This window comes from Aulostomus chinensis, chromosome 16 (assembly GCF_037954235.1).
Source record: "Aulostomus chinensis isolate RoL2024-O1b breed Wild chromosome 16, RoL_Achi_v1.0, whole genome shotgun sequence".
Classification (NCBI taxonomy): Eukaryota; Metazoa; Chordata; class Actinopteri; order Syngnathiformes; family Aulostomidae; genus Aulostomus; species Aulostomus chinensis.
In genome coordinates this window covers 1594263-1611189 of record NC_141335.1, presented here as the reverse complement: position 1 = coordinate 1611189, position 16927 = coordinate 1594263, and the positions used below count along the sequence as shown (strand labels likewise).

General features: G+C 45.5%; 1 protein-coding gene across 4 annotated transcripts in view; it reads right to left on the bottom strand.

Moving 5' to 3' along the window:
- Positions 1-16927, bottom strand: part of nckap1 (NCK-associated protein 1) — a 32807-nt gene that overhangs the window by 12486 nt on the left and 3394 nt on the right. The window contains exons 2-14 of one of the 4 annotated variants that reach the window (XM_086181156.1): positions 13978-13995; positions 7751-7861; positions 4772-4864; positions 4638-4694; positions 4384-4526; positions 4049-4139; positions 3251-3388; positions 3097-3145; positions 2849-3005; positions 1457-1513; positions 980-1076; positions 390-496; positions 142-274 (exon numbers count right to left, since the gene is read on the bottom strand). In XM_086181156.1, coding sequence (XP_086037282.1) covers positions 142-274; positions 390-496; positions 980-1076; positions 1457-1513; positions 2849-3005; positions 3097-3145; positions 3251-3388; positions 4049-4139; positions 4384-4526; positions 4638-4694; positions 4772-4864; positions 7751-7861; positions 13978-13995 — 1251 coding nt within the window. The remainder of the gene's footprint in view (positions 1-141; positions 275-389; positions 497-979; positions 1077-1456; positions 1514-2848; positions 3006-3096; positions 3146-3250; positions 3389-4048; positions 4140-4383; positions 4527-4637; positions 4695-4771; positions 4865-7750; positions 7862-13977; positions 13996-16927) is intronic. The other 3 variants (XM_086181157.1, XM_086181158.1, XM_086181159.1) reach the window with 3 other exon arrangements.

Below are 16927 nucleotides of genomic sequence, written 5' to 3'. Positions count from 1 at the left end.
CGGCCATGACTCCACCCACTTTTCCTTTTTCACAATTTCTATGGTAGTCGGCACATCAGACAGCAAAATATATGCACAGCCACTAAAACGGGGAGTTTTTCATACTCAAGCTTTTCAACTCTGTATTTGTGGAGTTCCTACCTGCACCAGCTCATTGAGTACCACAGCGTCAAAGCCTGACAGGTACTGAACGTAATATCTCTGCATCACTGGGCCGTACTTCCTGACGTGGGCTCGGAGCTCCTCCATGTAGAAGATCAACTCTGCTATATGTCTGCAAAACACACACACACACACACACACACACACACACAATAACAAAAAAAGCCCAGAAGTTGAGAAGACAAGTGTGTGTAAAGTATCTGTGTGCGTAAAGTATTTGTGTGTACTTGTCTATGAAGTCGTCTGTGCTTTTCTTCTGGATGTTGTCAGCATGTCGAAGCAACCAGATGATCTCATCGCGGGCAAACGACAACGCCATGAACACAAATAAGGCCTGGCAGGATGAGAGAGGCAAAATTAGAGGAATATGGAGAAAAATCCTGGGAAGAGTTCTAAGAGAAATGACCAACAGGAGCTAGCAGTCACACACTTCCATGATTTTTCAAGGCCCTGGAGGAAAACTTCCGTGACCATGTATTCTCTGAAACATCTGTTTCCACATGAAAAATACAGTGAAAGCCACGTTTACCGGCATATACTTCAAAGAATAAAAATGAAAAGACAAGTTTCCTCAGACATTTTCTGAATCAGAAGTTGTCCTCAGTCAATCTAACCTGAACGACATACATTCCTATTTATAAGGTAAATTTCCATGAACTTTCCTAAATTTTCTGGCTTTATCCAATTTTCAAAACTTTTCTAGGCCTGGAAATCACTATTTTCATTCCGTGAACGATATTCACAATGTGGGAATTCTGGCGGCGCGTGTTAGATCACACTCATGCAGTGCAGGAGAATGTGTAGTTCGGCGTCTGACCTTTGGGCCGAGGAGCCCCGGCTGGTCGGCCAGGACCGTAGCCAACTCCTTCAGAGCTGATCGGAGGAACTTGCGTCTTTCCCGGTGCATGGAGCCTCTGCAGAACATCAGAGCATCAGAACAAACAAGATTAAACGCTATTCTGACACTTTCAGGACAATCTTGCACAGCAGCGAGTAAATGACAGTGAAGGTAGAAGAATGAGAGTGGAGATGAAAGAGGAAGACCGAATAAGTAATGAGGATAAAAGCAGAAGGAGGGGGGCAGAGGAAAAGGAATTAGGGAAGGAGGGAAGAAGATGTCTTTGTCAGACTCCCAAAGAGAGAGACAAGTGGGTAGAACTGATGTTCCAAGATGGAGAGAAGAGAGACGTAAGTCAAAAAGAGAAAAAGGCAATAAATAAATAATACAATTTGTGTGTGTGAAAACAAAGAAAAGCAAAGATGGGATTCCCGTTGGGGTACGACGTCTACGTACGCGTGAGACAGAGCCTGCTCCTTACACTCTCTGATGTCATTGATGCGTTTGTTGTACCTGTAAAAACACACATGAAGAGAACGAATATTCAAAAAACCGAGGAACACAAACCCAGATGTGCTCCAGGCTCTCAAAGCTTCATCACAAACAATAATTAGGATTTTTGAGGGCTGAAGTCAATATATTAAAAAAAAAAACAGAATCGGAGGATGCTGACGACACGATGAGGTTATCGTGCACCTCAGACTGAAATGGTCATAAAATGGGAACGTGGTCTTAGTTTCCTAGAGTAAACACTAGGGTTGTCAAAAATATCGATTTATCGATTAAATATCGATTTCGAAAAATAAAAACAGTACTAAATGACTTTTCCATAGTATCGATACTCTACCTGCCTCCTTGGTTTACACATGTGCCGCCGCCAACACACACACATGCACGCACACACACACACACACACACACACACACACAAGCAGACAGACAGAGCGCTACCCTGGGGAGCGAGCCATCGTGCAGCAGCCCCTCCCCTCCTGCCTCGCTCACACAAACACCGCTGGCTGTATTTTTTTAGTGTGGTCGCTCTACGTGTGTAAGCTGCCATGAGATGGCGTCTGCAGGACCGTCGCTACCAGTTTTAATAAATCAACAAAACAGCAGAAGTCCTGTTTGGAGGTTCTTTGGATTCGAGTCGGATGAACAAGGAAAGCCAAAGGACAGCAGCAAGCCCACATGCAGGAGATGCAACAGAACTGAGCCGACAAAAGGAGCGAACACAACGAAGGCAGCAAAGCTCCTCCCAGACAGACACAGGACCTGAGTGGATTTAGAGGTCCAGAGGCTGGTGACAGTAGAACTTGAAGTCGTGTTGCCTGGAGTTACCACATCTATCGCTGTTCACTTTGACGTGTTGTCTTGTTAGCGAGCGCTAGCTGAAGCTAATTGCTGGTAGGTTACATACTGTATATTAAAACTTATTTGCATACTGTTAATGTGTAAAGAATAACTTGTAAAAGTTCTCTACCTCAAGAACAAAGTTCTTCATTTTTCTTTATATAAAAAACATTTTTGCACTAAATTGGTTGCTTAGTATCAAATCGAATCGAATATCAATATTTTTCAAAATATCCTATCGAGGAGTGAAATCCAGTATTGTGACAACACGAGTAAACACACACACTTCCTTCACCACCTTCTTCAGATACAGTTGAAAAAGTTACAGAATATTAGCGTACAAAGACGGATCATAGATGATGAAAAAGCCTTTCAATAAATGGAGGCGGCAGATATGAACAAACCCCCGTGTGTTCAGATTTAGTTTCAATACTCAGAAGCTGAAATCACAACCACATCCACAAGGACCGATAATCAAAGTTGCTAAAGACGCCGGTACCCTCTGATGTTCACGAACAGGTCCTCCGCAGCTTTGTGAATGTGGAAGACTTCATCCCTGAACAGACAGAGGCAGGTGGAGCTCTGCAGCGCCAGTTTCCACAGCGACAGCGCTGTGGCGTCGCTGTTCAGCACGGCGTGACAGAGGATGAAACCAACTGGAGGCGGAACCAGAAGAAACAGATCAGTAACCATCAAACTGGACCCAGGGCACACAGAACGTGAGAACCTCTCTTCTACGGCACTTACAAACGATCCATTTCTCCATCGTGTCCAGTGATAGATATTCACAAGGCATCTAAAAGAAGAGACGTAGACACACACACACACGTTACTTCCCATCAGGATGAAACACTCATGAATGCACCCGTAGGCTCCAGGCTGACGTGCTGGTCATACTGACGGTGTCTGACTGGGCCGGGTTGAGCATGGTGGACGGTGCAGAGATGAGCGAGAGCAGCTGGGCGTTCCTCCACTGGTCAGCGGACAGATTCCTCCGGGGATAGACCATGTGAAGACTGATCAGTGCGTCCGACAGCGACTGGAGCGGCGAGGGGAGACAGGCGCCATGCAAATTAACTTCTTGGGACTTGTTGGTGATGGATAAGTCAAAAAAACGACCCCCCTGTGAGAATGCGACCTCGGCTTTCTGTCATTCTGGTTGACTGACGTGCAGAATTTCATCAGTCTGAACATGACAACCCGAGTACCTCCGGCATGTGACAGGAGTTCATTTGCATCAACTTAAACATTCGTACCGTAAACAAATGCTGGTGGTGGTGGTGGTGTGTGTGTGTGTGTGTGTGTGTGTGTGTGTGTGTGTGTGTGTGGGGGGGGGTCTGTGACTGGTGGTGCAAAGAAGAATCTCATGCCTTCCTGAGTTCTACACTCCTGTGTGTGAAGTCTGGCAGTCATGAGTCCGCCTGTCCTGAGGCTGGTCGATATACTGAACCATCCTGTTGGGTTTTTAACATCAGGAGCTGTGCTACACAGTCTAAGTCAGTGAGACGAAGCAAACAATGAGTCGGATTTGTGAAATGCTTGAAATGTCAGGTGACTACGACAGTCTCAGCACCGGCGTGGAGAAGCCTGACTGGCACATGTGATGTGACGTTCAGGGCCCCAGGAGCCACTGTGATTAACAGTGTATTCATGACCGAAAAGGGCTTCTGAATACGGTCTTCGTCAGTGCTGTGCCTACCTTCCCATGTGGAACAAACTCCTCCATCATCTTCTTCAAAGGGTTTTCATAATCCACGATCATCTGGCCCAACCTGGGGTACTCCCGGTCACTGAAACACACAGTGACACACCGTTACCATGGATACCCAGGTCACGGCTTCTGAATGGTTAGCAGGTTACTCAACTTCAAGAGATTATCTATCTCTATCTATCTATATCTATATGAATTAATGGTGTGTTTAACAGTGTTGATGGGTGTGTGTGTGTGTGTGTGTGTGTGTGTGTGTGTGTTTTAAGCACTGCCCCCAAACCAACAGTAATGCAAGTGTGTGGATCCGCGTGTGTTCTGGTCACCTGGCTCCATGCGTCATCTCGTGAGCGTAGTTGTACAGTCCTATGATGGCTTTCCTCTCTTCTATGCGGGACAGGATGATCATCAGGGTCGTGTAAGTCACAACCAGGTCCAGGTAGTTCCTGGTCAGGTCAAAGTTCACCGTCTGACGGGAAAACAGAGCAGAGAGAAATGTAAGGTGCAGGTTGTTATGGTGCATCTTGGTAATAGGAAGCGTTTCATGGTCTGAAGGGGTTTAGTGAAGTTGGACACTCACGATGTCAAAGAAGACCTGGCAGGCGTCGATGGTGTTGAGCAGCTCACACACGTGGTCCTGTCATTGGTGAAGGAGTCATTAGAATCTTCAGCAGGAGACACAGGACATCACCGCGTCAGCGCAGGTTTCCCTACCTTGAACTCCATGACATCTACGAAGGTGAAGTAGTAGAGCGCCAGGTTCTTCAGGATCTCCGACTTCTCCTTCTGCAGCTGAGCCAGCTGTTGCTGCAGGACACCCACAGGAGACGCGGTCACACAAAACATGACGTGGAAGAAACAGCAGGGAGATACATTTGTAGTTAGAATCTCTACAAATTCCTCTTTCTTAAATCACGAAGCAGCTGGTGTCTACATGAAGGTCTGGTTAAACAAACACGTACAAGGGGGTGTGGTCATGATGACGGTAGTCTGTGTGAGTGCAGTAGAAGGCGACTACGACAGGATTTAATTTAATGAACGGTCTCTCCTGCATCCTGAATCAAAACACACGGTCAAGTCAGTGTGGTGACGGCAAACTGGCGAGTGGACAGACGTCAGCATCACGGCTGCGCCTGCCCCCTCTGATGGCGAGCACGCGGACCCTCACATACTCGCACACAGGGAAGATAACACGTTCTCTCATCAGAGACTTTAACACAGAGTCAACAGAAATGACCCACAAATCACAACAGGTTGCTTGTTCACATAGAAGGTGACACAGAGTGAAGCTGCGTCTGTGTGAGGGTTTTAGCAGCTCTCCAACTCCTTCCACCACTCACACCAACTACAGCTCAGCTCTGAGGCTCCCTCCACCGGCGGCTCAGCAGAGGAGGGAGGTGGAACACTGCCACAGTCACCTCTCCTTCAACAGGTTTGTGATTTTGACATCCATCATTCTAACTGCAATGTTCTAATGAGAGACCGACTGTGGGGTCACTTTCCATGAACAGATGCTACCGAGGCCATCGTCAGTAGGCCTCATTGCTTTACCTGCGATGAGGGACTATTTATGGTTGTTTTCAGTTTGTTCAGAGGGCTCCGCTGCCACACTGGAGACTAGAACTGCCATTACAGCCAGTTCTAAAGTCAAACTTCTCCCAGAGACTCGGGAGTGAGGGATTTCCTGATCCTGCAAGCATTCGCTTCATCTGTAAAACACCCAGCAGCTGTGCTCTCTCTGCAGCAGGAGCACAGCTGCTAACGGGCTCTCCCTCAGCTCATCTGTCAAAATGACGAATGATAAATGTCTGTATCACTCTTTAGTGCAGCCAGGCAGCCTGTCAGACATTTGTCCAATTAGCCACTTAGCAGTCAGCCAGCACACTAACCAGGTAGTTAAACCAGCCACACAGTCACTCAGTAGATGGATACGAGAACTTAAAAAAGCTGAGCAGAGCAAAGCAAAGACACTCCAAAGTAGCTTTCAAAAGAGGTACAAAAATTACATTATTGCAAAACTTAACTAAAATACAAACAGACACAAAAACTTACCAAAAAGCATAAGTCCGGAACAAGCCAGGTTTAGCATGCAAAACAAACAAACAAACACAAAGCAGAAAACAACATAAGAGACCATCTTTGCACAGTTATACTGAATAAAGCTGTTAGCATCGTTTCTCTCTCTGTCAATCACACACACACACACACACACACACACACACACACACACACACACAGCAGTATGCTAAACAATGATTTCACATTGACACATATGCCAAAAGCTATGAGCTAAGGTAACATGTAAAGCTGAAAGAAAATATCTGATAAGCAATGACTCAATTTAACCACACACACACACACACACACACACACACACACACACGCGCGCGCGCGCGCACGCACGCACGCGCACTCTTTAGTACCATCAAATGTGGGACATTGTTCAGCTGAAGACACATAAGATCAAACTGAAGCAGCAACACTGGCAGTTTTATCACTCTGAAAGATGAGTTCAGATTATTTTGTCAACCAGCAAAGTAAATTACTGCACCTACTTAAATATAATATGGAGTCACAGTGAAGCAACATTTGAAGCTCTTTCACCTTCACAAACCAGGTGGGTAATGATGTTGATGGTAGTGGCTGGACGTGATGAGAAGAAGGAGGAGGCTAAGAACAGCTGAGGAGAGGTCACTGTCACTGTAACGCTGCTACAGAATCTTAGCATGCAACTGCTGAGGGCCCAGATTCACATCTGTTGGATCGGCCATGGAAAAGTCCCAGTAGAAGCAGACTGTTGTGCTGCATCCAACTCTGGGACATGTGAAGGATGTTTAGCGTGAGACCTCACAGCAGCTCGTCAAATCCAAACCAGCTATTTAAAACTTGTTTGATTGTTGCCTTGCCAACAGACTGCAGAAATCAGCCCTGCAAGGCAGGACTTCAACATTTATGTGAGTGAAATCCCAGTAGAATCTGAGTTGGAAGCAGCAGCCATGCAGACTGGGTTCCTGGAGACGGTGTGTATCTCACCGGGATGAGGAGCCTCCTGCATTTAGCTGTAAAAGCAGCTTTTGGTCTAGAACGTCTGAACACTTCATCATGTTTGAGCTCATCTCCTGCACTCATGCTGCTCTAGTTCTGTGTCTTCTGTTCTACCAGGAAAAGTAGATGTCATTCAAACTTCTGTCGGAGGAGGCTCCTCCACTTCTGCCACTCTACTACTGGCTACATGATGTCTGAACTTGTGCTCCAGGACATTTTCTGTCTTCATTTTGATAAGGGATGCATGAAAATATCTGAGGGTATTGGTCATCTTATGAACAGAAATGATTTCTGTCCAAATGTGTTTTTCAGTATGTACAAAATGTGACTACCATATAAACTTGTTTTCCTACCGATTTATCGAGATTGATAAATATAAGTTAGCCGCCATAATCAGTTGTAAAATATCAGTAAATCACCAAAGAAAAATCAAATATTGTGCATCCCTCATTTTGATAACTGGTAGGACAGGAAAGACAGGACAGCCGATAAATAATAAATACTGTGTGTGTGTGTGTGTGTGTGTGTGTGTGTGTGTGTGTGTGTGTGATGGTGAGAAAATGATGGGTTAAGCTTCTCAACTCTCCATGATGCAAAACTTCAGCAGAAGATCTCAGACGTTCTTCTCCTGCTCTCACTCTCACTTACGTTATTATTCCGCGTCTCCACAGCGGGGAACTTCCTGACGATGAATTTGACCGCAGACTCCAAGTTCTTATCAACCAGATAGGAGGGCTTGGCCTTGGGATCGCCACATGCCTGGAGAGGAGAAGAGACAGGAGGTGAGGAGGGGACAGAAGCAGCTACATGATGAGGAGATTACTGCTACTGAAACCAAACTTTGATTTATGTTTATTTCCTCGGGAGTCAGGCATGTTAGATGTATGGCCATCACTAGGGAGACAATTAGTGCTTGCAGTGGAAGCTGGTTTATCTCGGCCCATGATGGGGGTGGGACGGGGTGGATGACAGAGTGACAGCACTGACCAGAGGCATACTTAAGACATGAGAATACATACACACACATACACACACACACACACACACACACACGCACACACTCGATGCGGTGACCTGTGCAGTCTAGGCTGACATGCACGTGTCAACGAGGAGATTCCATCCAGAGATGCAGAAATCAGCCAGGACGATTTCCATTTTGATGAATTTAGTTTTCATTCACAAAAATGGAAAGTTGTCATGTTTGGATAAACCAGGTTGGGACGGAGCGGGAGCTTGACCTGATCAGTGGTTGTCAGCTGCTACGCTGATGAACACGGGAGTCCGTTTCCTGCCAAATACCCACAAACTAAACATGTTTTAGGTTTTGCCTAAAAAATAAAAAAATAAATTAAAAAAATCACGGTGTGATGCACGTAGACAAAACACATTTATTTAGTTTTGCAAACACAAATGTCTCGATTGGTGGAGAGAGGCATTACCATGGAGACGTTAGGTGAACTCATCACCATCACGTATTTTCCCCCGAGTTCCTGAGATTGTCTCAGAGGAACCTGGCTGAGGAAATGATTTATATTCACTGACATCAATGACACGTTAGCTCGCGACAACAAAAATGGCCTGGTGGTCTGGTCACAAAATGCTGTTATTTTTGTTGTATGAAACATTGTTTGCAATGCCTTATGGGTAAGTAATTACTTTTACGACTTTTTACGTAAAGCTGTAAAACTCTTATGTTCTGAAATCTGAGTGAAGGGACTACACGGGAGAAGCAGGCAGTCTCTGCTGAGCTCTACAGCAACTTGAAACGTTCACATGTTTTGGTTTCTATCTGCTGGTGAAAGCAGTAGCACAATGTGCCAACTTGCCACCAGCAGGAAAAAAGAAATCACGTAGAGACAAAGTTTATGAGTTGAAGCACAAATGAGCATTTCAGACCTCGAGGGACAAGTTTACTTCAAGTACTGAGAACAAGACGGATGAAACGGAGCTCAGTGTCACAATGAGATCCGTCAATATCTGGCGTTCATGGCAGTGAAGAGAGCTGGCGACAACCTCTAGGCCGAGCTGCAGCAAACACCAAGAAACCAAGCTGATGATGGGGGCTCAAGTCCAACTGGACTTTGGGCAGAAACATAAACGACCCGTTAGCGTTGGATGTTTAGTTCGCTATGGTTTGACAGGAAATGATGTTGCCCTCAATATGATTTCTGTAAAGTGGGGTTGACATTTTTGAGAACCCAAGATGTTGACCGTGTAAACCATCAGATATTGTGCTTTACCAACATGTCTCCACAATATGGACGAGGCTGAGAACCACTGAAGCAGTCTGAGAGGGTTAGTTTCAAAATGTCCCAGCTGTCACCAACTGTATGACGGGCAGTGATGGTAGAGTGAAGATGCAATTAACGGACAAGAGGAGAGAGCGATAGATACGCAGGGAGGAAGAAAAAGAGAGAGAGAACACAAAGAGAAATTATCTGACAGAAATGAAGAGAGAGAGGAGAAGTGTGAGGCTAGAGGGGAGAATCGTCCTGGTCCCTGCGTTCAAGCGTCTACAGTGTCGCATCTCACACAGCAGCTTTCATTTCTACTGTATTATTTCCCTGGTTGTCTAGAAGGTGTTGCTGTTTCAACCGGCGACTCTGGCAGGAAGCAACAATGCTCATGCATTATGGGTAGTGTAGTAGTGAAAGATGTGGTGGTGAAGAAGATGTGGTCCATGCATGTGCAATAAAGTGATCGTATAAAATTAGTCTGCCAACACAACAGGAACGATCCTAGAACAGGTCATGTGACCAGACCACTCTGAGGATCCAGTTCTTCATGGTTCAGTTTTACGTGAAGAAAGGTAAGCAAACATGTAGAAAAGCCATAAAGTAAGAAAACAAATTACCAGAAATCAAAGCTACAACACAGCACTCTGCTATTGATGTGATGTTTCGGATCAACAAATCACAGCTTAAGCCAACAGGCTTGAAATAGCACCACAACCATAAACCTGGATTTCAGTTTGCATGGCGCTGAAACGCGTGCAGCTTCAGCTGGTACAAAATGAAACCACCAGACAGCCACACATGCTGGTCCACACGAGCACAGGAAGTGACCTTCTGCAGCCTAGAGCTTCAAATGTGATCAAAGGTGACGTAGCCTGAAGTGAAAAAATCCATCTCTTTGGGTTGGGTGGCGTTTCCTTCACAATCTGCCTAACTGGGATGGGGTGGGGGTTGTGGGGGGCTGCACAACACACAGGGGCTGAGCAAACATGCTGCGTCCTCCAGCAACTGGAGAACTTCTCTCTCTGAATAAAGAAGAGAAAAACACTTGTCTTCTACTTTGGGTTTGTTGCCAGACGACAGCGCACAATCGAGAACAGGACAGGCGGTCCAATCTTGGTAAATCGATCAGCATCACAGGGATGAGGGAACTTTGTAGTCCAACAGAAAGTTGGCATCCCCTGGTTCCTCCACCAACAAGAAGTGGTCATCGCCTGGTTCCTCCCCCAGCAGCCAATAGGATCGCTCCATGTGATTGTGGTGATTGAATCAGTAAATTAGCTCTGGTGAACAAAAGTTGATGATCTTCCAGGTTTAGTTCATCAAGATCATCTTCACTAATGAACCCTCTGATGATGCTGGAAGCCTGGATGCTACGGTTAGCAGTGCTAAGCTAACGTTAGCCTATGAAGGAACTACACCAGGGTCACATGACTTCAAAGTCACCACAGCCAAAATTAACGTTCCTTCTATTAACTGTGGCCTCCATCACCACCTCTGTTGTCTCATCTACCCACTGGTTAGCAACCGCCCTTTTACAAATGCATCACGTTTCATAAATGTGGTATCTAAAAACATTTTTTATGCTACAGACTATAACTTTATTTCAGACATTTAACCAGAAACCCATTGAAGAAACCTTTGGACTTTTAGACAGAGGAACCAGAAGCTCGACATTGCTGGCTTGAATCCAGGTTTCTGGACTCACTCCTGCACGGCTGTGTGCTGTCAATCGAAGTATGTCCTTTATGGGGAGGCCAAATACACCGGACGCCAGTTTCAAATGAACAGAACAATGTTTCACCAACAATATGTTTTGCAGCACTACATTACATGCATCTCTTTATTGGAGACAAATACATAATTGGATGCATTTTCATGACGTCCCTAAACTGATTGATGTGCTTCTTGACCTCATCTCACACATGCAGATGTGGCAGGTGTTGCTCATTATACTAAAGTTTTAGAGGAAACGCTAATTAATATCAGCTGGCATTTTGAGTCAGTTCAACTTTGGATGCAAAGTGGTGCAACTGTAGAGTGAACGGGAAAATGTTCCTTTCAGTAGAAAGGACGACCTGCTTCGAGTGATCAACTCAATCAAGAAATGGCTGATCAGGGGCCAGTTGAGTCAGCTTCTTACCTCCAGCGAGTTTAAGGTTTAAAACCACCAGAAACAAGCATGCTGAGCTGGTGGAGAGCTCGGTTATAGACACGCCCACTACTGCAGGGTCTCAAACACAAACACTTGGGGGATTCAACACAGAAAAACATACAACATAGACATTTCAATCCCAACCAACGACACAGACTGGACCTGGAGTCTCAGCTTGATTCCTGCGTCCACTCCTCCCACACCTGAGCAGACTTCCAACACAAATGTCACTGTGCGTTAATTCAGCAGCTCTCAGCCAATGAAATTCTGTTGAGGTGCGTTAGAAGTGATTTTACTAAAGAGACAAGGAATCAAGATGGGACTGCTGAAATCCATGCAACTGCAGAGGCACAAATAATTATAGTTATGCTAACACAGAACTCTCCTGATGACAACACATCATTCTCCTCACCCTACATGACTCGTCTATTCTCTAGGCCATGAAAATGTCGTTACCCTTTGAGTCACGCCGGGAAACTGCAGAGTAAGAAACACTGTCAGGTCACTATGTTGTGTTGATATACAGAACTGTGTAAGTGCTTTGGCATGTTTTAGCCCAAACTTGAAACTTTAGATGAGGTTCTACAGTGGCAACGTAAGGGTTGGCCATGAATGTGAGCTCCTCTCAAGGCTTGGTACAGTCGGGCCCAAATCTATAGAGTTCACTTCATTTGTTGGCCTTTGCCATCTTGATGCTGCCTCTAAGAAGGGTTTCTATCAATCCACCGAGTTGCTTGCGAGTTCAAAAGACTGTAGGGAGACTTATGGGTCAGCTACCGACCCTTTTGCAAACAGACTTCTCAATATTTGTGTTATTATCTGTGGAGATGTGATGCTGTGGCTCGGGAGCTTCCCACATGCACTTAAATGCAACAGTCTGACCTCAGCGCTGCATCACAGGTGACGATGACATGACTGACGAAGAAGTAAAGGCAAGTAACATCACATTCAATGTAAACACCTATGTTTTGGATCATGATTGGCAGTAATGTACAAGTCATGAGTTGTAGTAATGGGCTAAAACATGCAAAACCTCCAAAATGTGCCATCAAAATTCATTTATGAAACTATCAAATACTGGAGACACACCTTACTATTTGAAGATCGTGCAGCCAAGCCATCACCAGTGGATTTAGTTGTGGGCGGGTAACTTACTCATCGCTAACTAGCTGCTGCTAACATTGCTGAACAAAAAGCACTACGTCATCCTCTGTCATTAACATGGAGTGGTTTTGTTCGTTAGTGCTGGTGCAATAAGCTGGCTGGCTGGGTTCACGTGGGGGCTGATGGAAGGATGGATGGAGGGAAAAGCGCAGTGAATGGAGGGACAGGGCATGGCAAAAAGCTGAGAATCAGTTGTGGTTGGGGAGGAGTAAGGGAGCTGTTGCCTGGATACCAGAACAGACCTTAGTCTTGCCTCCTCCATCGCTTCTACACTCTGGGTAGTAATTAGTATCTGGGCTTGTCAAAGTTTCTGCGCTCTGGCCAACATACGGCTGGAGGTCCTGAGATAGGCAGCACTGGGCCTGAGAAACCTACAGCTGAAAACTAATTAGGACTGCAATTGCTGGATGAAGTTTCTGAACAACCTGAAGCATCTTTGCAGTGACGCTTCGGGGTTTGTGTAAATCAGCACATCGACTGGTGCAAAACAAACTTCCCTCACTGAGCTCACCAGCCTTTCTAGATCGTCCCGGGGGTCTCTCAGCTGTGACGACGTCCGATCAAACATCATCAATAAATAAAATCATACTTGAGAACAAGATTACTGAGTGCAGTTGTGCGCCCATATCATCTAACAGTGCTGTTATGTTTAATCCACCGCCACGGAGGTCATGTGATCATTGGTGGTCTCTACAACTGCTAGCAGGATAACTCAAAAGTTGTAGATGGATTTTGATGGAGTTTGGTAGGATAATAGAACCTAAGCTGTGGAACTGTTAGATTTGGGATCCTGAACTGGAGCTGATGCACTTTATTATTTATTACAGATCAAAATATAATTAGTTCAAATATTTTCCATATTTCGAACATAACCAAGTTGAACATGGCATCATAACCGAGACGTTTCAGGGGCTTTACATGATACCAGTAACCTTCACAACAATGTTGTATATTCAGGCACTTAACTGAGATATAAAGATGCATATGAAAACACCGGCTGGGTGGTTAAATGTTGTTCCCAATAAATGCTAGGACAAACATGCGATTCCCAATTAAAGCACAGAAGAAGCTGAGCATGTGAGAGCTGCAGCATCATCGGCAACGTGTGGGTCGGTAAAACTGACAGAGGCGAGCCCAGCCTTTCTCTTAGCTTTACAAATTCAAACATGAAGAGGAGGGAGGCACAAAGGACAGGACCAACAGATCAGTACAGGTAGCCAGGAGGAGGAAGAGGAGGAGGGGAAGGAGGAGGAAGAGGAGGGAGCTGAGGAAGGGTGAGAGGGGAGGGGATTCATCAGTGGAAGGTGATAAACTTTGCAAACCTTCCAAACTTGTCCTTGCTGCATAGGAGAGGGGGGAAGCATTGGAACGGAGAGAAGAAGAGAAGAAATCAAAACAAAGAGCCCACCCAGACAAACTGCTGGATCACTGGTCTACACACACTCTCTCTCTCTCTCTCACACACACACACACACACACACACACTGCGGTCATACATGTGTGTTCTACATATCTGAGAGTGTAGTTAGGGGCGGCCCTTCTGTACAACACAACACATATAAACACCACATGCTGCGCCACCATGCGATCATATTAACACTTGTTTCACACACACACTGTCCTGGTAGTAGTACGCTACCTGCCCACGCACACACATTGAAAATAACATCCATTTTGAGTGTGGAAGGACTGAAATAATATGGCTGACACACAGTGGCTAAACTGGCATATCCAGAACAGTGTGAAGACTAAGTTTGACCCCTGCCGTTTTCCCCGGCTGAGATATGAGCTCCATTTTTCCGTTCCATGGCTGTTGCTTAGTAACTGGCAATGGCACCCTGATCTTTGGGGAAGGGGCCACTTGATTGCTGGTCATGCTCTGATAGATGTTTATCATTTCCGACTGCGATGCCAGATTCTCAAGATTCTCTGGTGGAGTTACCCATGACTGTGGCAGTCACAAGTTCCTCTCACTCTGCAGAGATGCTGAAGAGATGCTGATGAGAGCAGAGGTACTTCTGGTCCTTTTAAGACCCGCGTTCATGTGTCTTGAATGACCCAGTTACGACTGAACACCTCAAAGTACGCGAGTCTATATCTGTCACTAGAATGCATCTCGATGTGGATTTAGACCGACCACTTGGACCTCACTTCCCTGATATTATGCATATTAACAGGTACATCATGTCTGTTTCCAAAGACAAGATGGACCGTTACTGAGGCAGACATGCACTCCCACGTCGCGTCTCCCAGAAATTGAAAGAGGAAATCAAAACCATCAGGATGTGTGTATTCCATGATGCATTACAGGCTTGTCCAATTGATGTGTGACGCACTTGTGATGTACTTTTAAAATCCTGCACCACCTGAAACACTCCACTCCTGCACTGTACCCCTCGACCTCTTGACAGCAAATGATCATGTAAGGTTACAGTTTGCTTTATTTGTAATTCTGGAAACATAACATGGAGTCGATCTGTTATATGAACACATGATGGTGTTGGTTGAGTGTCTGCTCTTTATTCAGCCTCACACACCATCTCATCTTCCCATGAACAGGCAACTGACATGATGCAGATCAGTTCAGGCATCAGAGGCTAGGCTAGCACTGCTAACATTAATGCTAGCTCATCATTAAAGGGTACAGGAAGGCCCAGAGGAGTCAGGACCACCAAGATCCACATCAACCGGTGACAGCTGATAAGACCTCTCACTGTCCCAGTATTCCTCTTCAGGATCTTTACATGTCACAGTTGATTCTAAATTGAAAACTGATCACAATAAGAATTCATTTCAGCCCCTAAATCACATGCAGGACTGTACGTTTCCTGGTATTTTCTCTCTAACGGTTATCAGCCCTGCAGTCTCGTGACCCCGGTTATTACAACTGACTTTAGAGTCTTTATATCGCTCAGATAAGAGCGGGACATGTCTGCAGGTAAATTCTATGCCACTCAAACTAATGAGGTTCATTAATGTCTCGTGGTATTTAAAACGAGGGCTCCTCAAATGTCCACCTTTTCTTTTTTCAGTTGATAATAAAACATGTGTGACTGTTGCAAATGTCCCCTCTGGACCACCGTAGGGAAGGTTATGGCCAGTATTCTAGAGTATTCTACTTGACAAAAAGCCAGATTGGTTGATCACAGTTGCAGTAGAGAATGTTGGCATCACACAGCCGGTGAAAGACGAAAATCCTGACCCATCACAATCCACTGCAGCAGCACAAAACAATAACCATGATTGGAATCATAATCAAACAGTGGCGACTGTTTAGAAACAAGGGAGAAGACAATATCTTCCTCTGCCAGCCCTACTGAGCGCGAAGGGAGGAAGTGTTTGTGCGACAAAATGACGATGTGACTCAAAGTTAAAGATTAGAATTAACATTAAATTAACTCAAGATCTACAATTCACTAAACCTGACAAAATCATTCTGTGTAGGCAAAAGTGTTACTGTGATTCCCTTTCTGAAAGCTCCCATCCAAGAGTCACTTCACCTAAAATTCCCTGTTTTAATTGGTGTTGTGTCAGAGAGCTGAATACCGTGTGATCGGTTTGAGAAGAGCTTCCTAAGTTTCTGCTGACAGTCAGCAATACAGAAGGCCACACTTCTGAGTTTGAAGCCCTTTTTCTACTGCATGGTATCAGCTCGGCGCTGCTTTTTTGCTTTTCCTTTACACATCATCCCAATGGAGGTCCCACTGGAGCTGAGCGATACTAAACAGTGACATCGGAACCACCTGCTGGTTAAAGGTGGGCCCCTCTGTTGCTGGAGCTCGGAGCTGCTTGACACACAGTTGATCAGCTCATTCTTTTAGATCATCCAGACAGCTGTTTTAGCATCATGGCTTTGCTCATGTGGGATTTAACATTACTTGCACACAGCGTGGGCCCTATAGTGATTACAACACTTTGGTATTCACTGATGCCAAGTGTGTCGTACCGCAGGGGTTGGTTCTTGTTCCTCTTGTGGTAACTGGGCTTTCCCGCAGGTTCTGCTCACCCCGACCAAGGGTCAAAAGACAGAGGACGTGTGACACCCTCATATTGTACTCAAAGACTTATTGAGCACTCCATTAAGTGGCAACCTAGAAAACATGGCGACCTGGGGGTGGTAAGCAGTAACGTACTGGCAGCAGCCAGACTGCTGCAGATTAACACATCTGTGAATTTGCCGCTGCAGCTGGAGCTCTGAGGGGAGGCAGAGGGCACTGCTGCCAGGACCAGCCAGGATGAGAGAGCTTTGCCTCGCCGTACGTCAACTTTTCT